Source organism: Belonocnema kinseyi, chromosome 3, assembly GCF_010883055.1.
Source record: "Belonocnema kinseyi isolate 2016_QV_RU_SX_M_011 chromosome 3, B_treatae_v1, whole genome shotgun sequence".
Taxonomy (NCBI): Eukaryota; Metazoa; Arthropoda; class Insecta; order Hymenoptera; family Cynipidae; genus Belonocnema; species Belonocnema kinseyi.
Window position 1 is genome coordinate 64,367,738 of NC_046659.1, and position 24,817 is coordinate 64,392,554.

A 24,817-nucleotide genomic window follows, 5' to 3' on the forward strand; every position below is an offset into this window, starting at 1 on the left:
GCGTATATCAATAAAATTCAAATAAAGACTGATCGCATGATAGATAGCCCCCACAGTGCCCCCCACATTGTACGGCACCAAACGCCCAAGCCACCTTAAATGGACGACAACGTCGCTTGCTTAGCAAGCAGCTTGAGTAAATCAGTATCGAGCAGAACGGGTATCGATCAAGATCTACTTCCGAGCAGACGAACTTTGACCTATCTATTTTCTTGTCAAACAATTTAATTCTAAATTATATTCAATCGCTATTGTCCGTATTCAAATATATTGTTTCAAAATGTATGTCATTCAAAGCGGTATAAAAAAAGTGCTTGTTCTTTAAAATAAATATCTTTTATAATAATTCTGTGTATAAAAAATCATAAATCCCTTACGGTCCGAAATATTAGGATTGCTGAGAAGATTATAATATTAATTCGTTTCAATTGGCAATGAAGAACATTAAAAATGCTATAAAATTGGAATACTACTTTCTAATTTAGATTTAGAAAATGTTTATTATTTTTTAAATTGTGCACGCTTAAATTAAAGTTGACTGACTCTTTTCTTAATGTAAAATCCAAATAGTGAAATATTTATGATGCTTTTGTATGAAGCAAAAAATATCGAAAATTAAAGACAATCGGTTGCCTATTGACGCAACAAATTTCGAATTGTATTCCAGTTTATATGAGTTGGAAAACTTTAGAATAAAGTAGAATTTCAATTTACATTAATAACTTACTCTAAATACATATTTGTCCAGGACAATGTAACTAGGCCTGAATAATTTGAATGTATATAAATTTCACCGAAAACAGGGTACTTTGAACTACGATCAATAAAACAGATATTAATACAGCGGTGCTATTGTACGTTAGAATATAATCCGGTTTACGAGTCAGAAATTACTATTACCTACTCCCACACGAAATCCTATGAGCATGCGATAACTTCTGCTCATCATGACACCATAAATCTCTTGCAAACCAACCGTTTTAGTAAATGAATCAGTCAATATTTCTTACTGAATAGAACAGTCACTTGAAATTACTGATTTTCATTAAATAGAAGTGACTGATTTGTCTGCTTTAATGAAAAAGTAAAATTATTTTAAATTACAACTATTGGTAAAAGTTACTGGTAGAAAATTTATCTTTTGTAGTTGAAAAAAGTGTATTTTATTACAAATTCGCCTTTTTGGTAAAAGATTAATCTTTTTGGTTAAAAATTCAACTGCTTGCTTAAAAAATGACTTACTTTGATAAAAATTAATCTTTTAGGTTATAATTTCAATTTCTTTGTTGGAAATTTTTTTTCTTAAGATTTAACCTATTACATATTTGATTAAAAATTGATCTTTTTTAGTAAAAACTACAATTATTTAGTCGAGGATTAAATGATCATATTTTATTTAAACTTGGTCATTTTGACTTTCAGATTCAACTAATTGGTTAAAGACTCATGAATTTTGTCGAAAATTCGACTTCTTTAGTATAGAGTTAATCTTTTTGGCACAATATATGTTGTTCTGTTTGAAAATTCAACTGCTTGGTAAAAAGTTGTACTTCTGTGTTGAAGAAATTTTTGCTCAACATTTTTCTGGTTGATAATCAGTTTTTAGTTGGAAATTACACTTTCTGTCGGGAAATATTTGTATTTAGTTGAAAATTTGTCTTTTTGGTAAAAAATTAAGCTTCTTAGTGCAACACGTTTTATCCTTTTTAGTGGAAAATTGAACTATTTTGTGTAAAATACCTTTTTTCTTGGGTTAAAAATGAATCTTTTTTGTAGCTGAAAATTCTCATACTTGGTTAAAGGTCAAACTACTTTGTTAAACATTTATTTTTTTGACTGAAGATTTATAATTTTTGTTTAAAATTAATCTCTTTTGTTGAAAATTAAACTATTTCGTACAAATTAGTTTTCTGTTTGAAAATTAATTTTTTTAATTGAGAATTTAACTACACTATTTTTCATTGAAAGTTGATCTTTTTTTAGTTGAAAATTTAACAGATTCGTTATTTAAAATAACTGATTTGAAAAGACACTTTTGACTGATTTTGTCAATCGTCGAATCCGTACTACTTAAATCAGTTAAAATTGACTTCAAATCAGTCACCTTAGATTGATTTAAATTTAGGGTATTGGGTCTAGATGAATAACGGTTAATAGGAATGTTCCTTTACAGAATCAAAATTTGATTGGAACAACATTGCAGGTTTACTACTGTGCTAATGAAACATTATGTTTTCCTATCTAAAAGGTTTAATAATAATGATCATTACATCTTTTACTGGCATGGTCTTGTAAATAGGCAGGTAGGCGAGTTTTACCGATAGGAACGTGACTTTCTTCATAGAGTCAAACAAAAACAAGAAACTCAGTACGAGACATTTCATTGGATGTACGAAGCCACGATTCGCAACGCGATCTCCCCTATCCGAGAGGAAGCCACGGAGACGTGGTCTGAGCAATTTACGGGATGAGTCTAAGACGCGTGGGAGACAACAAAAAAGAGCAAGACTTGGAATGGCTCGAGTTATGTCAAGAGTAAAGCTTCAAGATCGAGAAATAAGTTTCACCTTCGATGCTTTCAGAGTTTCAGGTGACCGACACTTATCACAGCTTTTTATGGCGAAATAGTAAAAATGGTCCAGGGAGGTTATTATCGACCAAAATGTGAACAAAACTTTCCTTCACTTCGTTGCTCGACTAAAAAAACGTGACATCTAAAACACATTTATAGTTCGATGAAGCAAAATTGTGAAAAATGGTATGAAACTTTAATATGTCAATATGTATCAAAAATAATCATTTTAAGTTTCAGTTTATAGCGAATGCTTTCAAAAAGCGCAGCATAAAATGATAATGGACTAGTTGACTAACTAAACTTATGCAAAATATTTAAATACTCATTTCGAGTTTCGGGGCGACTAAAAAATTTGGTAATTTCAAACGAAAAATCTGATTATTAATCAAAGAGATATATTTTTAACCAAAATGATGAATCTTCATAAAACAAATATTTTCTTAACAAAGATGTTCAACCTTCAACCAAGTAGTTCAATTTTTGATAAAAAGATGAATTCTCAACTACTAATGAGATAGTAGACATTTCAACGAAAACAGATTTTAATTTTAAATAATGAACGGTTATATTCAACAAAAAGATACGAATTTTCCACAAAATAGTTACATCCTCAACCAAAGAAGATTCATTTTCAAGCAGAAATGTTGGTCTCAAAAAGATGAATTTTTAACCACAAACTTCAATGTAAAATGTCCCTAATTTTTCTCTGAACAATTTTTCATTTTTTCTGCCCATTAATATGCAAAAAACAAAATATTAACCTTGTAAACGTTTCAACAGAGAATCTTCGACAAACGGAATAGAAAAATTTCAAAATTAAAATATCAAATTGTTTAATTTATTATCCTTGACAGTTATTTAAAGTGATTTAAGGGAATGTGTATTATCATCGGATGTCATTAGCATCGATCAGTGTAGATATCATTCCACAATCCGTTGAAATAGAAATAAATACTATTGATCAAGTTAAATTTTCAAATCAGAACAAATACTTAATGTCATTACTGACTGGATGGAGAATAAATTTTAAAAAATTGTTATTAACAGTTTTTCTGTAAAAAATCTACTCACTTCGTTCTACTGGGACTTCCTAACCTTTATAGGATTTTTTTCAAAGTCTGACTTTTCCCTTACTTTCTCTGACCAAGAAAATTCCCTGACTATTCCCTGATTTCAAAGTTTCCCTCGACCTAAGGCTAATCTGGATTATTGTGTCTCTGTCATTGACCCGATTTTTCACATGTTCGTGCACTTTAGTTTAATTAAAAAACTTGTCAGGAGTAAGTTTTTAATCACGTATTGAGTTAAGTCCGCCATAATGATGAGAATACTACATCATTACTCTGCATTCAAACAGGATACACGGCCGAGCGAGTCAGAAATCAATGAACTCTGTGAAGAGAACGGTCCTTTGACTTTCAATTTCGTTATTTCTCGGAAATGGTTCTCACCCAAGAATGCTGATCAACCTTCAGTTTTCAGCTTTTCACGTCGAATATTCATGATTTAATTTGGTCCTTAAACTTTTGATTAATAAAAGAAGGAAAATAGGATGAGGAAGTCGCAGGCGAGGGGTGAAAATTTCAATCAAGTTTGATTTGAGTCCAGAGTTCGCCTCACCTGCGAATCTACAGAGAAGGTTGTTAGATGCACTGAACGTCGAAGTTTGACTTTAATAGAGCGTGATTACGAATTCTGCCATTGACACACTAATCGATTGCCAAAGTTGCTCGAAGCTTTACAACTCGAATAAATACCAATAAATGAGGCCCTAATATATATGTCTTATAGAGATGGAATAATGATATAAGATGCAAGATATTTCATTCATGAAAGTTACAAATTCACAAAAAAATGTGATGTAAATATTCAATTTGGAAATTTAAATTCAATTTACAAATTTAAAACGTTTTAATCTTTAACGTAGTGTTTCTAAATCAAATAACAGCGACCAAAGCGGTTCAGCAATTCAATATTAGGTCAAAGAGGGATTTCATTTATTATTAAAAAAATTTCAAACATATGGAATTTTTTGTATTCAAAAATTATTTTTAGCTAGCTTTTAAATATCTGTTAAACACTTTAGCACTTTCTATTGATAACAATAATTCGAAGAAAATTCCAGGCGATCAAAGATTGAAAAATAAATAAACAACAGAATTGAAAAATGCTTATCATTGTATTTTATTGGATGCATTTTTATCAGGAGATAGATTTAAATTCCTCATTCTCATCAATTTTTCTCTAGTGCATTATTTTCAGTACAGAACACCCGGTCATTCAAAATATTTTTCTAAGTAAGCTGAAACTAAATATTAAAAAAATATAGAAATGACTATTTCAAAAACCTACTTCTTGTGTCATTTTTTCTTAAACTTTTAGATTTGTTTTTAATGTATTCTTATAAGTTTAAAGCTCTCAGATAATCTAAAATTTTGTTTGATATAAGCAAAAAAAATATTGTAGTTTAAAAAAATAGGAATGAAAAAAATTGTATTCATGAGAATCATTATAATAATAATGTTTTCAAATATGCAGTTTGCTGACATGTAAAACCAAGTCATATCATAATTAACTTCAAATTAACAATGCACAACAAAGAGGTTCAGGACCTAAAATTTTGGAGGGTTCAACACACTTTGTGTTGTCGGAATTTAAGAGTTTGTATCACGAAAAAATGTATCATTTTAGTTTATTTTTGTATAAGATTTCTCTACTTGGCTTAAAATTCAACAATTTGGTTGATATTTCATTTTTCTTAACTGAAAAATCTGTTTGATTACAAAATTAAATACTTTCTTGAAAAAGTGTCTTCCTGGATAAATGCAACTGTTTCGTTTTATTTAATCAACAGCTTTGTTGAAACCAAAATTACTTTTTTTCTTAGTTATTTTTTTATAGTATATTCATATCCTTGATTAGAGATTGAAATATTCTGTTCAAAATTCGTCTTTTTGGTAGAAAATTCTTCTTCTTGGTTGAAAATTAATTTTTTTCGTTAAAAGTTCAACTATTTGAATAAAAATTGGTTGAAAATGCAATACTTTCACTTGAAATGTTAGGCATTTTAAGCGTCTAAATATTAATTCAATTTAGTATCTAAATTAATTTGATCAAACAGAATTTATTACCCTACTTTCATGAAAAATATCTTTGTTTCCCATGCTTGTAGAGCATTTCGGCCTGTAACGCCTCTATAAAATATATTTCTTTTATTTATCATTACAGTTATTTAAATATTTTACGGGATTTTTCAAATTTAAGAGAAAAGTGGGAAAGCGAAAAAGTCGGACGGACTATGATCTCAGAAATGAGAAATTAAAAAAAATAAATTCTAGTTTTTTCACTTGAAATTATTCGAGTTTAATTTACTTAAATTTAAAGACAATTTAAAGAAGTGTCGCTTTACTAATTTAAGATTTAATCGGATGCAGTTTTCGATACTAAACAGATGCAATGTAAGGTTCTTAACTTGGATAACACTCTTGTACGAGGTGTGTTCAAAAAGTAAGGTGACTTTTCCATTTTCGCGGGCTACGTTCATTCAAGTTTTAAATTTTTTGTTTTGTTGTGTTGGTACACTCGACACGATCATATTTTCACAGTTTTGACTATATAGCTCGTGTTGTTTTTCTGGCAGAGGCGTAAAAGGTTAGAAGGGTTTGGTGTGCTCGGCGATTTTCTTCTTTCGAAAGAAATGGAGCAAAGAGTTTGCATTAAATTTTGTGTGAAAAATGGAATCCAGTGCTCTAAAACTCTTGAAATGTTGATAGTTGCATACGGTGAGTCTACTCTCGAGTAAGAAAAATGTGTATGAGCGGTACAAGCTGTTCTAAGAAGGCCGAGAGGATGTCGAAGACGAACCTCGCCCTGGACGTCCCAGTACGTCAACAACAGATGAAAACGTTCAAGCACTGGAAGAAATGGTGTTGAAAAATCGCCGGCTTACCATCTGAGAAGTTGCTGAAGTATTACCTTCAAGTTATGCGCCGTTTGCGAGAGGCGATACGCAAAAAACGTCCGGAACTTTGGAAAAACAATTCGTGGCTTTTGCATCACGATAATGAACCTGCTCATTCATCGTTGCTTGTGAAAGATTTTCTGACCACAAACAGCACCACAGTCATGCCTCAGCCTCCATATTCACCGGATTTGGCCCCCAGTGACTTTTTTCTTTTCCCAAAACTGAAGAGACCCATAAAAGGACATCGATTTTCAACGATTGAGGAGATAAAAACTGCATCGCTGAAAGAACTCAAGCTATACCACAAAATGTTTATCAGAAGTGCTTCGATGATTAGAAAAAGCATTGGCACAAGTGTATTATATCTGAGAGGGATTACTTTGAAGGGGACAACATAAATATTGAGGAATAAAAGAATATTTTTTAAGAAAACCATAAAGTCACCTTATTTTTTTTAACAAACCTCGTACAATCGTATCAGCAATGTCCTGGGACCCAACTTTGTACATAATGCAAGAGCATTATTTGATCTAATGTGTTAGGCAATCAACTTCTTTATGAGCCAATAACAAATCAGCAGAAGCAGAGAATTATAGATCAAATACTTTAAAAAATTTAATTATTTTTCAATGTGTTTTTTTTTTTTACTTAAAACTTAAAAGATATATTTTGAAGAATAAATTGAAGAAAGAATCTACTCGTTACATTTGAATCAGTAAAATTGTTTATTAATTTTAATCAACGGTTACTGATTCATTAGGGAACATAACTGATCCATACCTAGAATTCAGTCAATGATTGAAATCGGTGAAAAAAAGAAGGGTAAATGATTAAAATTTAAAGAGTAAATCATATCCTCCTACTTCATTAAACTTTTCCATACAAATTTATTTTAGTATGATTAGGACCACACAATATAATTTATAGACGTGTCTCTTCCTCCCGAAATTCGGAATGATTAACCAAATATTTTCTATGAGATTGACTAGTCGGTGTATCCCATTTCCCAGCTCCGCCAATTTTCCGGGACGACTAGACACAGCCTTAATTTATAAATTAAAGTTAAATTGAACTTGAATTTGTATGACATATAAATTTTAAATCTGATGGCATATTCATTTCTCCGTTTATTAAAAGTCTAGACTTAACGCGATATTTACGTTCTTGACAGTGACAAACTTCCAACGCATACGGCATTAAAATCTGATACATAGACTGAGTTGTATTAGAGGAAGTGATTAATAGCTTTTAATTGTATTTATTGAAGATGAAAACATTATTAGTATAGACTACTATTGCCAGAATTAAATTTCACGAAACTGATTTAACGGATTCAAAAAAATATAAGATGTTTTTTTTATGTAAACTTGAAAAGTAAACAGTTATCATTAATATTAGTATAACAATTATATTTCAATCTGATTAGCAGATAAAAATAAGAACAAAATATTTCATACCATTCTTAATCGAAGAATATACTGTTAGACTTAATTTAATCTGAAAAATTTATTACACTCTAGTGTTAATTTTTTAATGATTTCAAATTTCAATCGTGTTTATCGAAAAATTTATCTTGAAAGTTCAGCGTTGATACCAGCTCTTACTCTCTTAATTTGATATGTTCTTTTAACAAATGTCAAAAGGAAATATGGAAGTGAAACTACACAGAAAAACGCTGATGTTAAATTTGTTGCAGCTCAAAATTCATTGGTCTTCCAATGAGCATTTGAGAGAATTTTCAGTCTCAAACGTATTCCTCTAAATGTCGTTGTACATCTGGGCATCTAGAGGAAAGTATCATTTGAAGACAGAATTTTGGCTCATGCCGAGAGTTATGGAGTGCTGAACCGCGCTGTCAGCCACCTTCACACCTGTCAAAGCAACTATTCGCTTTGCGATATTCGACTAAATAATTGTTAATGAGGAAACTAATTGCAATAATATTTACCTAATTTTCAACTTTCTTTCATTTAACAGTGCGCACTAGACACTTAAAATAAAATTATAACTTCCTAATGCAACTTCCAAGTGTTAGTTTAGTCATGGCCGTCGATATTGAAACTCAAGCCGGCATTTATAGAAAAAGTCATGATCGTCCACATATACAATTAGTATTGAGTATTCTAATATTAGGTCACTCTCGGTCGGTAGCATCAAAATCCATAAGGCTATACCAGTTGGTGGACTGCAAAGCATTGTTTAGATAGGAGTTTGACTCAAATTAATTTTGGCGAAATTAAGTAAAAACATCGTGATATATCTTTGCTTTTAAGAAAGAAAAGCCATTTATTTCATTATTTTTGGCAATTTAAAAAATGTGCGATTAGGAAATCCATCACGAAAAATTAGAATTTGCCGTAATTTAAATTATAACCTCAATTGCCGGCGACTTATGTCATAATACTTTTCGACAATAAGTGATTTTAAGTAGTTTCATATGAAATAAAGTTATATCAAAGAGACTTTAAGGGATCTTAAAAGACTTTAAGTGATTTTAGAATTTCTCAAGAGATTTTTAACGATTTCAAAAAGTTTGAAAGGATTTTAAAAGAATGCAGAAAAATTGAACGATTTTGAAGGAATTTTAAAGATTTTTCAAAGAATCCAACAAGGCTTAAGGATTTGCAAGAGGTTTGGTCAAATTTTAAGGCACTTTAGGTGATTTCAAAGAATGTCAAGTCAGTTACTGAAAATTTATTTAAAAAGATTTTAATGAATTTAAAGAGATTTTAAGGGATGCAATTTTTTTATATTTTAAGGAATTTAAGAAAATTCAAAGGATTTTAATAAATGGTACTCAGTTTAGAAAATTTTAAATTATTTTAAAGAAGTTGAAGGAATATAAAAAAAAATCGGAGGAGTTAAAGGATTTTCAAAAAAAAAAAACTTGAAGAATTTCTGAAAATTTGAAGTGATTTTAAAAAATTAATATAGGGACTTGACGGGATTTTAAGATTTTCTTTTAAAGGATTTCAAAAGGTTTTAGAGCTATTTAAAAAGATTTAAATAAATTTTAAGAGATTTCAAGGGATTTAAAAAAATTAAATGATTTAAGTATTTTCAAAAGATTTTAAGGAGTCTAAAAAAATGTAAGGATTTTAAGAGATTTGAATTAATTTTAGTCAATTTTGACATTTTTAAAATTATTTCAAAGAAGTTGAAGGGAGTTCATAAAAATTCGGAGGATTTGAAGGATGTCTAAGAACTGAAGTGATTTTAAGGAATCACTAGGGACTTGGCGAAATCTTAAAGTTTCTTTTTAAATGATGTAAAAATAATTCAAATGTTGAAGGATTTACAACTTATTTTGTAAGATTTGAAGACCGTTTTATTGGTCTTAAAGAATTTCAAGCGAGTTTTTGAAAAGTTATTTAAAAAGATTTTAATGAATTTGAAAAAATTGAAAGATTTTAAGGAATTTTAAGAGATTTAAAGGAATTTAAGAAAATGCTAAGGACTTTTAAGATATTTGAATTAATTTAAGTCAATTTCGAGAAACTTCGAAAGATTTTAAATGAATGTAAAGAAGTTGAAGGGATTTAAAAAAAAATTCTGAAGACTTTAATGATTATCAAGAAATCTTACAGGATTTCAAAGAGCTTAAGTGATTTTAAGGCATAACTAGGGACTTGACGGGATTTTGAAGTTTATGTTTAAAGAAGTTAAACATATTTCCATAAGTTTTCGTGACTTTAAAGAATGTTAAGCAATTAATTTAAAAGTTATTTGAAAAGATTCTAAGTTATTTGCGAACATTCGAAGATTTTAAGGATTGTCAAGAGATTTAAAGGAATTTAAGAATGTTTTTAAGATTGTACGCGATTAAAATTAATTTTAGTCAATTTCGTGATACTTCGAAGATTTGAGATGATTGCAAAGAATTTAAATGAATTATAAAAAAGTCGGAGAAGCTTAAGGATTTTTAAGAAGTCTTTTAGGATTTCTAAGAAGGAGCACAGTCTTTGATAATTTTTGTTTTCTCAAAGTGCAAAAATAATTCCTTGAAATATTTGAAAACCACACTTAAATGAACTACCAAAATTCAAAAATTTGACCACCAACTATCCCAACAATGCAACCTAACCTCAATCGCGGCATATTATATTTTTTCTTCATGGATTGTCCAAATCGCACACTCCCCAATTGCTAACAATAATTAAAGAAATGGCTTTTCTATCTGAGAAGCAAAGTCATATCACGATTTTTCACTTACTTTCGCCTAAAAAAATTTATTTTAGTCAAACTCCTATGTAATCAATGCTTTGCAGTCCATCAAGTGGTATGGCCTCATAGATTCCGACGTTACCGGCCGAGTATGACGTAATGTTAGAATACTCAATTTTCACTTCAACCACCCGCTAACTTTACTTCGATGAATACAGAAAATCTAGAGGAAATTTTTTCGAATGCCAAGGCATCAATTTCGGTGCAGACGGTCACGACTTAGTTTTTACATCCCGGCTTTGGTGGTTTGAATGTCATGTCGGTTTTGACTAACCTAAGATTTAAAAATTATACTACGCCAAGTAAAATTTTTATTTCAAAACACTAATAGTCACTGGTAAATGGAAGGGAATTAAAAGTTAGGTAATTATTATTATAACTTACCTGCTTATCAACATCTATTTCACCCAAATAATGACGACACTTCACGTTGCTCTAGATGAGAAAAGACAGTCTCTAAATGATGCTTTTCCCCAAGATTCTCATAATGAATCTGGGTGGCTCAAATTTGTTGCAACTCAATTGAACATCGATTTTGGTGTTCCTTGGAGGATCGGCGATTTTCTGTGTAAGGGAAAAAATGTACATAGCGTTTCATTTTTACTGAAAGAAATGAAAAAAAATTAAAATCTCTAGAAAACCTTTTAGACGACCTTCTAGAATACAAATAACTCCTGCGAAATCCCCCCCCCCCCCCCCCCCCCCCCCCTTACCCGACATTTCAAACACTTGGTTCCTCCGCGGCAGAGGGGAATTAAAAAGTAGCAGCACTTTCGAGGTAGTTCATGTCGATGAAAAAGAAATCCTGCTACTGGATCAAAATTCTTTGTTGCTCTCTTCATTCTTTAAATCGAGGAAATTGATGTAACGTTTAATCACGAAAATATTGCAATCATAAGAGGATTGAAGTCACCATAAAAATGTAATCCCAGGAAGAATTGCACTCACAAGAAGTCACTTAACTTATCAACTTCAACTTCACCACTTATACCTTCATTATTAGAATTGAAACTTTCCATCTCACCCTCTCGACAATCGACAATCGATCTCTCGAATTTAAAGTCCTAGTCTCCGGAAGCTGAGTGTAGATCGAACACGATCCCGGAGTTTTGACTTGGCATCTTATAAAAGACACGGAGATTCCCATCGGGGGTTCTGGAAGGAATCTCACGAGGATTTTAGAGTGGCTTCCACTTTTCTCCTCTTTCAATACCCTCAAAAATAAAATCGAATATCAAGAGAGGCGACCAGGCTGACGGTTGAAAACGATCAAACTCATCGATACTCTTCCATGCACGGTGAAGCGAGGCTACCAGAGGAGGAGGCGCGCTTTACGAAATCCACTATACAGGATCCGGATGCTTTACAACCGGAAAACGGCGAATTCACTCAGTTCCAGAGACCTGTTTTTATTTGTCTCGGTACCTTCGACACTTGTCTTTCCCCGACCTATGCCTCCCGCAGGGCAGAAAAGTCTCACAACCCTTTAAATATAGAGGTTAATATTTTAATAATTAACTATAGGATAGTCAGGATGCTAAAGAAATCCGGGAAGATTTTGCTGGCTTATTATGCACTGAATAACCGTATGATGTAAGACTTTTGTTTTGGCGCGAAATGCTATACACTTACTGCGTAATAAGTTTCTAGATCAAAATTATGAGTTTCACACGTAATACACATCACGAAAACCGCAAGATTTAACACGAGACAAGAGCCTGGATGGTAAATTTCAATATCTAAAGAATGTAGAGATTAACATACATTTTGAATTTTCGGTAACATTTCGGATGTTTGAACAAGTTTTTAAACTTCCATATTTCTCGGTGTGACTACCGGCTTTGCAAAGAACGATTTACGAATCAATCGGCACTCCTTCGAAGCACGTCTCCGGATTCAGGAGAGTAGGAAAGTCGCGAAAGAGGAGAAGAATCGAAAAAAGGAAATCGATCGCAGAAGAACGCAAAACCATGAGTGCGGATCGCTGTGGTGTATTCGCGGCACTGTCGTCTGCACCATGTCTGTACCCTCGACTCTGTAGGTGCACCGCATCCGCACTCGAGAACGTTAGATGCCTCTGTGAAGGTGACTCTTTGCACAAACATATTACATGCGTAAAGATGTGTTGGTAAGTTTGGAAGAGAGAGAGGAACAGGAAGAGAAGTTGTCGAGGAAAAGAAAGAGAAGGAGAGCGGGGAAAGGGCACGAGGGAGCAGAAAAGGGAGGACATACGGAAGTGGGAGTTTGAGAGCGAGGAAGAAGGTGAATGAAAGAAGAAAAGGATTGAGAAAGATAGGGAATAAGAGGAGGATGGACGAAAACGAAAAAGAGAGAGAGAGAGAAGCATAATGTAGACGAGGCCCTGCAAATAAGGGGAACTCGACCCTTTTTCTCTTTCGAGATATACTATGTATGGTCCTTTCCACTCCTTGTCAGTTTTCAAAAGCAAGGGCAGTTTAGAGATAATAGCCCTTCTGATCAACTAAAATCTTTCATAAAATTTTCGACGAGAGAAAGATAAATAAAATTTAAAGAGAGAGTGCCAATTAAAAACGCATAAAAACAAAATGTCAATCTAACGCTGATATCAAGGTACCATTTCCTTACAAGAAAAATTAGTCTTGGTAGCGTTAATGGTACCATTGGTACCACTACACAAGGTATCGTTTCCCTCGGAACAAGTATATGAAACCCCACCTGCTGTAAATTGTTTTTACAATTTTGCGGCCAAATCAATAGATGATTTTTTCGTACCCCAACTCCGAATGTGATGGAACTTCAACTTGAAATTAGGGGGCAAAAAAATCTATCCCAGAGTTTTTAGTGTGAACCTAATCAAGCAGATTGCGGGAAAAAAATTCAAATTGAGATGCATGTAGTAATGAACAAAATAATTCGATTCGATTCAGAACCGACACCTCGAAGTATTCAAATCTCTAATTTTTCGACACCGACTTAAGCTGTTATCGAATCGGAAAAATCCGAACCTGCTCGCATCGAATTTTGTCGACTCAATTCTCAGCTGAGTCGAATAGGATTCTAGTCGATTCACTTTGACTCATGCCCATCACTGGATGTATATGAAAAAAATGAAGTTTGATAACAGGAAGTCAATTTAACTTTTGCTTGGGTTCGTGTTGAGAGCAAATGCAGTTCACTTTGAATGATATCCGGCTCGTCACGCCAACGCTTCTGGAAATGGTCACTATACTGGACTTTTACAAACTTTTAATGAAAAAATTTTAAATTATTGATAAAACTTTTTTTGTCATCGCTTTTTACCAATTTTTTTTAAATGATGGGACTTAAATGAATGATAGTTTTTTTCCACGAGAAAAATATTCTCTTAAACTTGAGCTCATCTAATTTGTTTAAATAAATCATTTATTATCAAATATAGTTCTTTCTGTATATATTTTTTCTTCCTCTGAAGGCTGAACTCTTCAATTTCAGTTTTCCAAGTAAATCCGCTGATTAATAATCTAAAGACTCAAATAAACTCCATCAAAAAGCAATTTGGAAAGTTTGATAATAAGATATTCTAGGCAAGTTGTTGCCCAATTTGTGCTGTCATCTACGAAACTGAGAGAATTCAGAAGGAAGGTGAGTGCAGTGAAGCGTTGATGCGAGTGCCTTAATGCGACATAAACGTAATTAGGAACCTTGGCGAGACTGGAAAGAAAGCACATACATACAATGATAATCATAGCGTAGCCCCAGAAAAGTGTTTGCGTGACCAGGTTGAAGTAGGTTCAACGCGCATGTGCATGGCTGAATGAACTTGGGGAGCTGTGCCTGAGTACAAAAGGACCCTTCAAAATAATAAACTCTTTTTGCCTTGAAATTCTTATAAATATTCCTTCCTGGTGCACGGGTTGCAAGTCCTTTGTACTCATGAAGAAAATTCGCTTTTCAGAGAACTAGACCTTTACTCAGATTTTCCAACTCGGTTTTCACATTCTTCGTTTTAATTATGCTCTATTTAATCGCATAAATTTCTTGAAAGAAGGGAATCTTAATCTCTAGAAAGCAAATAGTGGAGTAGAACCAATGGTCAGCTATCAACAAATTGTCAGCAAGCATAATAATTTCTCGAAAATATATATAATAAGCCGTTAATATCACATAATTTGAAACACAAATGCTGTTTTATAGAATTAGATTTAATTTGGTATGGAACAAAAATTTGAAATCTTATCCAATTTATAAATATTAAAATCACTAGTTAGCAATAGGCTTAATTTTGGCCAACATGATGGATATCAAAAAATTTGTAGAAAATTTAAAACACTGGTCAAAGTACATAAGTTTTCAGTGACCCTTTTCGGCTAAGAAAAAATTACATTTGAAGGTTATTAACTATTAATTCATGTAATTATTAATTTGTGGAATGTTGTGCCATGCTTTGCTTCAAAAAAGCAGTCTACATAAATTGAGAAAAATATTTTGACATCAAGTTTTTTTACTTCAAGAAATGGAAAATATTCCTAAAGAAATTGGGAGAAGTTGGTCAAGGAGATATCGCTTTTCCTATACGATGTTAAAATAATAATAAAGCAAGGACACAAAACACCATTGAGTAATCACCGTACATAATCTAAACGTGAAAGCGGAACGTTATCGTTAGAGCTTACGCTCATGTGCTACAGGCGAACTGTGAGGGTGGCTTTACTCCCCAGATTCCAACTATTGTACAATGGAAGATAACGATTTGGCGCTAAACGATTCTCTGTCTGTGCTGAACCTACCTCGTTGTTAACGGGAAAACGTTTATTGAAAGTGAGAGCAAAATGCACTGTTGCTCAACATAATTGCAGCTTTTTGAATGTGATTGATGTTATGAGATCCCCACACAAAAATAATAGTAGCATAGAAATCTACTAAGAGGTTCATCGAAAAACTTCATTTTTTTAAATTTGCTGACTTTTTCCGAATTTTTCGTTTTCCCTGACCATTAATATTTAACTAACGAAATTCTATTATTACAATATTAATGAATGTTGAATCATAGATTCTTATTTATGTCTTACGGTCCACATAAATTCAAATAAAATTACGCCAAAAACCATTTTTTCTAACTAAAAATTTATTTAATTAGAAAACTCCTCTCTCAATCCTTGACGCTTCGGTACAATGCGTACCTTTTTCAAAAGGTCTTAACCTGAATAATTATATTTTTACAATTAGTGATATTAGGAATAAAAAGTCATGATAAATAATTACGTAACTTAATATAAATTTATCCGAGTTATCGAAGTTTAAATGAGTCAAAAACATCAGATTAATGACGTAGAGTAAAAAAAAAAGGAAAGTATGTTATTGGACATTTTTTTCTGATTCAAATGTTAAAAAGAAACAATAAATAAGGTTATAACCAAGTCTCAAAAAATAAATAAGACTTTATTTGATTAAGAATTACATTTTAAAGAAAATTAAAAAAGGAAAACTTTATCGTAGGTTAGGAAGGACGAAAAGAAATTGACAGTTTAGAAATACCTGCATATAGTGTACGTAATGAACGTTGACAAAATAATGAACGAGTTTTCATTGAAATTTCTGATGAGGAAGCGCGAAAATAAGTTCAAATTTGAATAAGACATTTTTGTAACTAAACAAATGACATTATTTTATAATGCTTTGATAAATTTGATTTATATTTAGAATTTCAGCGTATAAATTAACTGAAATCTCTCGAAATTTTATTATAAAAATAAAGTTTCACCTATATAAGCTTTATTACAACATTTAAAATTAATTAGATAAATAACACCAGATAAATTTTCAATGGAATCTCTGTCTTTCTTCTTCAACAAATAATCATCTAAAGTAATTGTGTTTTTAAAATAAACGTTGATATTCAATTTTTTAAATCAAATCCTTAACCATTCAGGTAGATCCTGAATGTAAGGTAAGGTAACATTTAAATTAAATCTATTGTACTTGACACTCCATTTGTTTTTTTATTACTGTTATTGTAAATCTCATGAATGCGTTCTGCAATAATGTCGCTTACTAACTCAAGCAGATGGTCATTTATGTACTAAAGTTGTTTTTAATTGATTTAAATTTTCTTTTCTGAAATGGATATCACTTAATTTAACACATATATCTACTCAACCTTTAATTAAACCAATATTGTAACAAAATAAATTATGTGAATTATGGTTTAAGTATCTAACGGACCAAGAAGGTTTTTTGTATCAATTTGATAATAAATCACCATTTGGAGTTTTTATAATTTGCAGATCAAGATATTTTATAATATTATTATTCTCGCATTCATGTGTCAAATTGATACAATCTTCAATACTATTAAATGCATTTAAGAAAACTTCAATTTTATTAGTAGGAACAATAGCTAAAATGTCATCGACATAACGTTTGTACCAAATAGGTGTAAAATCTAATAATTGTAAAGCTCTTTTTTCAACATTTTTTTAAAGACTAAATCTGAAAGAATGATCTGAGAAAATTTTTTTAACTAAATAAATTTAAAGTTTGAAAAAATGGTTTATGCCTTAATTTAATTTTAATTTATGTGGGCCACACGATATAAAAAAGAATCTATGATTCAACATTTGTAAATATCTTCGGTCGAAGACAGGCTTGATTTGTGTTTCAAATCATTATGCAATTGCAATAGTAATATATAATCTTTTATAAGTTTAAATTTGAAAATACATATTTTAAATTTATTATTCTCACGGCTGACACAAAAAAAATTTTTTTTATTTGAAAGACTACAAGTTATAAGACATGAAAATAATTCGGCTGGAATTCAAAAGAATGCAAATGAATTGGAAAAATGTTAGAATCCAAAAAATTCTATTATAACAAAATTGAAAAAAATTGAGAGGACTTGAAGGGAAATAAGAAGAATGCAATAAAATTCGTAACAATGGAAGTGAACTGCGAACAATGTAAAAATATGCAAAATTAATTGAATACAGTAAGTTTGAAATGAGTTGAAAAAAATTCAAGTGAATTCAAACAAATTTGATGAAATGTTTCAAAATTTAAAGAGAGTTATAAAGTATTCTGCATGAATTAAAGCAAAATTTTAAAGCCCAGAAAATCCATTTAATTGAGTAGAAATGAGCGAATTTAGAAGAATTTAGGATACATCAATAAGAATTCTGGGTTAATTAAAAAAAAAGTGAAAATCTTTTCTAATCATTGAAATCTTACGAAATCCCTCACTTTTCGTAAATACATTTTCTTTCAAATGCATTGAAATATTATAAAAGCTCCTGAAATTCTATGAAATATGATTATATTGTCTGAAATAGTGGAAAATGTATTAAGATAATTTCAGAGCTATAAAAATCCCTTAAAATTATTTAAATCCTCTAAAAATATTAAAAAATCCCTCGGAATAGAGTAAGATATCATAAAATATTCTATATCTTCCGAAATTCTAGGGAATTCTTTATAATCACACGAAAATTGTTTAAAAAAAGACCCTTTACAACTTTGTTTGGATGCTTTTTATTTAAATGAAAAATACTTGGAAACAAATTGGTTTAAAAAATAATAACCTTCGTTAAATAACAAACCACTCATTCACTCAGATAAAAGTTATTTTTTTAATGTACTGAAACTTTCCAAACAATTTCTCACTACAGACATCATGCACATGAAATATAGCCTACGAAGTTTGAGGTTAAACGGAAGTTCAAGTCGAGTTTCACTGGAGAGCTCAAGAGTGGTGTATATCACAAAAAGATTCATGTTTACTGTCATAAAATACGACCGATATTTACTACAAAATGCATTTCAATATATTTATAATAATTTATGTTGGGAAAGGAGACCAAAATGATGGACGTTAATACTTCTTTAAATAGTCATATAAATTTCCTCTGATACATGAGATACTTTTCCCCTACGTTTTGTTTGCCAAATTAATATTAGATCGAATTTCTTTAACACTTTTTAATATGAATTATATTTCAACTGTGTCCATGGGCCATTCAAAAAAAACCGAATACTTTTTGTGGAACTTTAGACCCCTCGCCTAGCATGATGCTTTTTCCATTGCTTTCCGAAAATTAATGGCAGTTTTTGCAACACCTACCCCGAAAGTAAAGACTACAATGCCTCTAAATGATCAGAACAGTGCTTTAATCCAATAACCCGTGGAAGAATTATATTTGTGTATGTGCAATTTGAAACACGTATACTTTTTTAATCAATGCACTCTGGCTAAACATGCGCACTAATATTACACACAAGCAAAATAAAAAATTCTTTAAACCAAACTTTACACAAATTTTTCTGAAATCCATCAGAAAGAATGGAAATTAGTTAAAAAGTGTTTAAAAAATGGCTAAATAATTTTCTCGGATAATTAAAACATAAAACAGCGTGTATAGTGCGCACAGACTATAGCTATATTTGTGATTTCCACATTTGCATTCAGCTCATACTGCAAGTTCACATTCGTCGAGAATCGCCTAATTTTTGCACTTGCATCATACATAGCTATTTCCGATTCCTCGAAGTAAGCCCAGGGCGACAAAAATCATTTGATTGAGTTCTGATTTTAATTAAACTAAAGTCTACCTTTTTAAATTTAACTTTTTAAAAATATTAAGAAAGTGGATGATCTGAGAAGTCGATGTTTGTGAAGAGTAACTGTTTTCATAAATTTGTGTAATTACATAACATAATTACGTTTCCCTGCAGTGATCTGTATGTCATGTTCCCATTCAAACCGATCACTTTGGATAATACGTCAGAAACTGCTATGATTACCTAACAGTATATTATATCTGAAGAAAGCTCTGGCTGTCCGACACATGAATTGTAAAAAAGTAATTCTTTCTTCATTTCTTTCTTAATGTATTATAAAATAAAAGTTTCAAGATAAAAAGTTTGGCTAATACAACTAAGATTTGGTTGCTATAAAAGCAATAAAATGTTAAATCAAAAACAGTTTTGTTATTATAATCAAAACTTGGTACAAAAAACAAGAATATTTTTTTGTCTCTAATAAGCCTAAAATGAGGTAGTTTAGCAATCTAATTTTATATTGTAATCTTTTTCCATACTTTGATTTCATTGCATACAATTATTCGTAAGAAAGTAGACTTTATTTCCATCTTAAATAGAACCGTTTTGTTGTGCCATGCAAACCTTTATCCCAGGGTTCATAAGCAAATTAAAAAAAAATGTTATGGATTTATTACAAAATGTTATGGATTTCTTTTTAAATGTTAAGTTGGGAAACCTACGCTAGAATAGGGTCACAAAAAATTCATAAATGTTTTATATAGCTTATAGTAAATTATTGAGAATAGTAAAAATTGTCGCTAAATTCTCTTAATTAGTACCTTTAAAAGTTTTTAAGAAACAATCTTTAGGTACGTGATAACCTTTCTCGATTTTTAAAAATCTCAATGCTTCGGATAGAAAAATTAAAGACGAAATCATATTCATAAATGCATAATTAAAAATTATCGCATATTGACTTCCAAATAAAACCATCTTAGCGACGGATACTGCCATGAATTAGTCAACCTTTCAAAATTCCGTTTTATAACAAGTGATATCATCTTTGGATAAAGTTTTGAAAAATCCATAATATGACTTCATGGAAATGAAAAAAAATACATCAAAATATTATGATTTACGATTAAAATAAAAGTCACTTACTCTACTGGTAGAAATTGAGAAATTTAAGCTCACCATACGCACCTGCAACAACAAAAAAATACCAAATTAGAAGAAGAAAATTGCCTTCATCAAAAAATAAATAGTGAATATAATAAATATATTTATATCAAATTCCAAGCGCCCTAATTAATTAAAAATCAGTGTCTATTCAAATTCCAGAGGTAGAAGAAGCTTTAGTTAATAAGCTTTGGTATTCAGCTTTCCATATGAATTTCTGTTCTCCAAAAAAAAATCCAAAAATGATATAGAGAGGAGCTCTTTTAGCGATCAAAGGTTTAATTAAGAGAATAAACTGGAAATAGCTCAGGTTATAAACTGTCGTTATTTTCACATTTTCAGTCACCAAAAACCACCTTCTTTTTTTGTCAGAGAAAATTAACAGCATGAGGTAATTGTGGTACCAGTTGCGGTCTTTTAGTTTTGACGTAGGTTCATTTTGTTCTTTACTCCTTTGCGCTTTCCTCTTTTTGACACTGGTCTTCGGATAAGTGCAGTTTTTAGCTGAAGCGAGGATCGATAACCCTGAGTACGACATAATGAGAAGCGACTAATTGAGGCAAAAGGAAGTCTCATTTAAAAATCGCTTATCTTATTTTAGAAAAATCTCTGAAATTAACACATAGGGATGAAACGACTACACTCAATTTTACGACTAGTAAAATCTTTAAATGGAAGAAGCAACTCGATTGCAAAATAGGTTACCTTTTCCAAGTTGAAATATAGCAGCCATTTACAAATAAAATAAAAATTCCATCAAACTTTTAAAATGGAGAGAAAATAAAGAATGATAAAAAGAATTTTCCAATTAACTGAAGCGAGATAAGACAATCCGGATAAGTTCTATGCTTTAAGAAATCTCAGGATTTCAAATAATAAAATTTTTGTTGAGTTTCTATTTTGTTTTCATGCCATTTGAAATCTTAATATCATGCAGCTGCTAAGAAGCGTTGAATAATATAATAGCTCGGGGTAATGCTAGAGTTCGAGTCCAAAGACACAGGGACTCAGAAGCTTCATGAAAAAATGTAACAAAGAACGATCACGGCAGGCCGATGGATAAGGATAAGAATAGCAAAAAGGGAAATGAGAAAGGCTCGGGAATGAAAGTCTCGGATTAAAAATGTGCCGCAAGTCTGAATAGATATCCTCATCTTACGTCTTATGTACAGAGATGAAATATTCAATGAAAACATTTTTATTGCATTGCAGAACGTGTCCCAGAATGAACAATTTCTTAAAAATGTTGAATGTTTAAATACAGATTTTGAGGTATTTTATACCTTAATCTTCGGTGTGCATTGTGATGAAAATTGGCAATGGAAACCTCCTTGATTTGCTGAAAAACTCAAGCCTTTACCAACAATGGTTCGTTATCATTGTATTGTTCTCTCTACCTTTGCCGAACCATGCCTTAACATCTTTTATACAGACGAGAGGTTTTTTGAACTAATTAATTTCCAGATTTTTATCGATAATTTGATTGTGTGTGGTTTGTGCATATTCTCTGAGTTCGATCATTTCAAAATGGATAGTATAGCTTAGTCTCCTTTTTACTTATGTGTAGCGAAATTTTTTATTAAATTTACTTAAAAACACAATTTTTAGGATCAAAGATATTTCTAATGATTCAAAAAAATAATCTCAGAAATATTGAAATGTGACTGAATTAATGAAATAATAAAATAATAGGGAATATAGTGGTTCCACAGTTTAATTGTAGGGAAAATAGAATAATTTTTCTGAGAAAAGAGAGAATTTAAAAAAAATACAAGCATGATGTGCAATGATTAATAAATATAACACATTTTTATAACAAATAATTTAAAAAATAGGGAAGAAAAGCCAGCACAATATTTCTTATAATTGACAAAAATTGATATCTTAACGTCAAAATTACCATAACAAATTTTAGTTTAATATAGTTTCATTGTTTATTGTATATAGATAATTAAACCATAGAATTTTCTTTTAAAAGTAACAAATTTCCGACCAAAAATAACAAGATAATCTAAGGTTGTTTAAAATTGTAAGTTTAATTTTTATTTAAAATAAACGATTCCTGGTGAAAAACTAGCATACCTTATTAATTAAAAAATATTGTAAATATTCTTTAACGCGTAATGATTTTTTATTAACAATTGAGATTTTCGACGAAAAACACGGATACATAACAAAATTGTACCAAATTGTAAATCTTCTTTGAAATTGAATGATTTTTGTTAAAAAAAAAACGATTTCCGGTTAAAAACGTTAACATAACTCTAATGATTTTTTTATTGAAAATACCGATTTCCGGTGTAAAACACCAAAGGTAATCAAAAATTGTCTAAAAATACTAATTTGAGGAGAAAACACCAACACAACCTATATTTATTAAAAAATTGTAAATAAACTTTAAAATATATCAAATCTTTATAAAAAATGTCAACAGTTCTCGACGAAAAATACTAATATACATAAGAGAACATTCTTAAGAGTTGTGAATCTTCTTTGAAATCTAATGATTTTTAAATAACAGATCTGGGCGATCTGATGACGCTATGTTGAAAAACGGTCGCCATGATTTTTCAACTTTGCGTCATCTGAAACACAAAAACCAAAATTTTTCGTAAAGTGCACATAAATGGCTATAGCATGAACCTAAATTATGAAAAAATATTAATTGATAAACAAATTGTGAAAGTTTTTGTGATTTTTCGTTTTTTCTCACTTTTTTAAAACATTAACTAGATCAAATTGTTAATAAACATTAATGAAGAATCAAGCCCGAGGTTCATGCGATAGCAAAGTATTTTCTGAATATTTTCAAAAAAATTTGAATGAAATCGGCCCAGTAGATCGGCTGGAATCGTGGCGACGACCCAAAAAAAACGCGTTTCGAGATAAAAGTGTTTGAAGTTTGAAGTACGAAAAATTTTGCGTTCCGACCGTTCGAGGCCTTTCGAAGTAATTCATTTTTCGGCCACTTCTGATACGCTCTGAGGTTAAAAAGGGTTTCTAACTTATTTCTAAGGATACATAGGGACAGGAAAAGAAAAAAAAATCGATTTTTTGAAAATTTCAAATCTGGCTCCCCGCTAAATAGAAAAGTCTAACAAATACGGAAATTGTTGAAGAATTTTAAAACTTTGAAATATAGCCATTTTTATTCAAAATACCCATTTCGGTCTAAAACGCTAACAATTCTTAAAGTTGTTAAAAATTGGAAATCTTGGTAACAATTTTTGTTTAAAAATACTAATTTCCAGGAAAAGGCACTAACATAAAACATGCATAATATTTTTAATAATTTATTAGACAATTCGAAAGTTTTAATTTACGCGGGCAAGAATATTTAAAATCATAAATGTTTCTCAATTCTTATAAAGTTTTCTATGATTGTTCTTAGATTTAATTTTCAAATTAAAAAATGTAAGATATGAAATAACTTCAAGTAATGGAAAGCGGAACAGATTTTAAATAACAATGAATGTTATAAGAATAAAAGTATCTCAATGAAGTGCGAGATATATATTTTTCTTTCTTTCGAGACCCTGTTGAATCAATCATGTCAGATTTACGTTTTTCTATTATCTTCCGCAAATCCTCAATGATCTGTTTTTGTTTTATTTTTCTATACCGCAGACTTCTTTTTGTTGCATTTGGATGCATTACGCAACCTGATGCAACTAACGCGCTAATAGCGCCGTCCTCATGTTGTTTTTAACTCTTGAATAAGCGCACACATTCACTTTACGTAAATCAACGTTCCAGTGTAATCATAAATTCTTGATTAATGACCGCGAGTTTCTTACAATTCTTGTAAATTTAAACGCAGTTAAAAAAGGGTAAAATAGATCCAATTCTCAAATATAAGGTTTGTAGGGGATGTTAAAAATAATAGGGAAAAAGGGGGACAACAACAATGATTATCAACAATGATTATGAAGACACACATCATAATCAGGAAATGCTTTCAAGTGCATACCAGATTTAAGGATTGAAGGAAAGAAGATTTTTAAGCGAAGGAGACGCGGCGGTCCTTTGTGCCTGGATTTCTTTTGATGGAGAGAGTTACACAGCGTGGGTGTACGTGTTCACCAATGTAACTCCACATAAAAATGCCTGTTCTCAAAGCGCACTCGAGGAGAATCGCCTTCGGTAGACTTGAACCTGCAACCTTATTTGCGTACCACAAGAGATCTTTTAAAAGTATTTTAAAGAGAATACACACGGTGTGGAAAAACGTTTTATACCTGTCTCTCTATTTGTGCCTGCTGGTATTCATATGCACCAACTCACTTTATATCAAACAATAACTTTCTGAAATTTATAAGGGAAGTCCATCCTATAGTAGATCATAATTTTAAAAAAATATTAGTGTATTCAAATAGTTA

General features: G+C 30.9%; 1 protein-coding gene across 3 annotated transcripts in view; it reads right to left on the reverse strand.

Moving 5' to 3' along the window:
* Positions 1-24,817, reverse strand: part of LOC117169703 (dystrophin, isoforms A/C/F/G/H) — a 747,733-nt gene that overhangs the window by 209,083 nt on the left and 513,833 nt on the right. For 2 of the 3 annotated variants that reach the window (XM_033356198.1, XM_033356200.1), the window contains one exon: positions 20,454-20,462. The exons of the other annotated variant lie outside the window; for it this stretch is intronic. In XM_033356198.1, the coding sequence (XP_033212089.1) occupies positions 20,454-20,462 (9 nt within the window). The remainder of the gene's footprint in view (positions 1-20,453; positions 20,463-24,817) is intronic. 3 annotated transcript variants of the gene reach the window in all.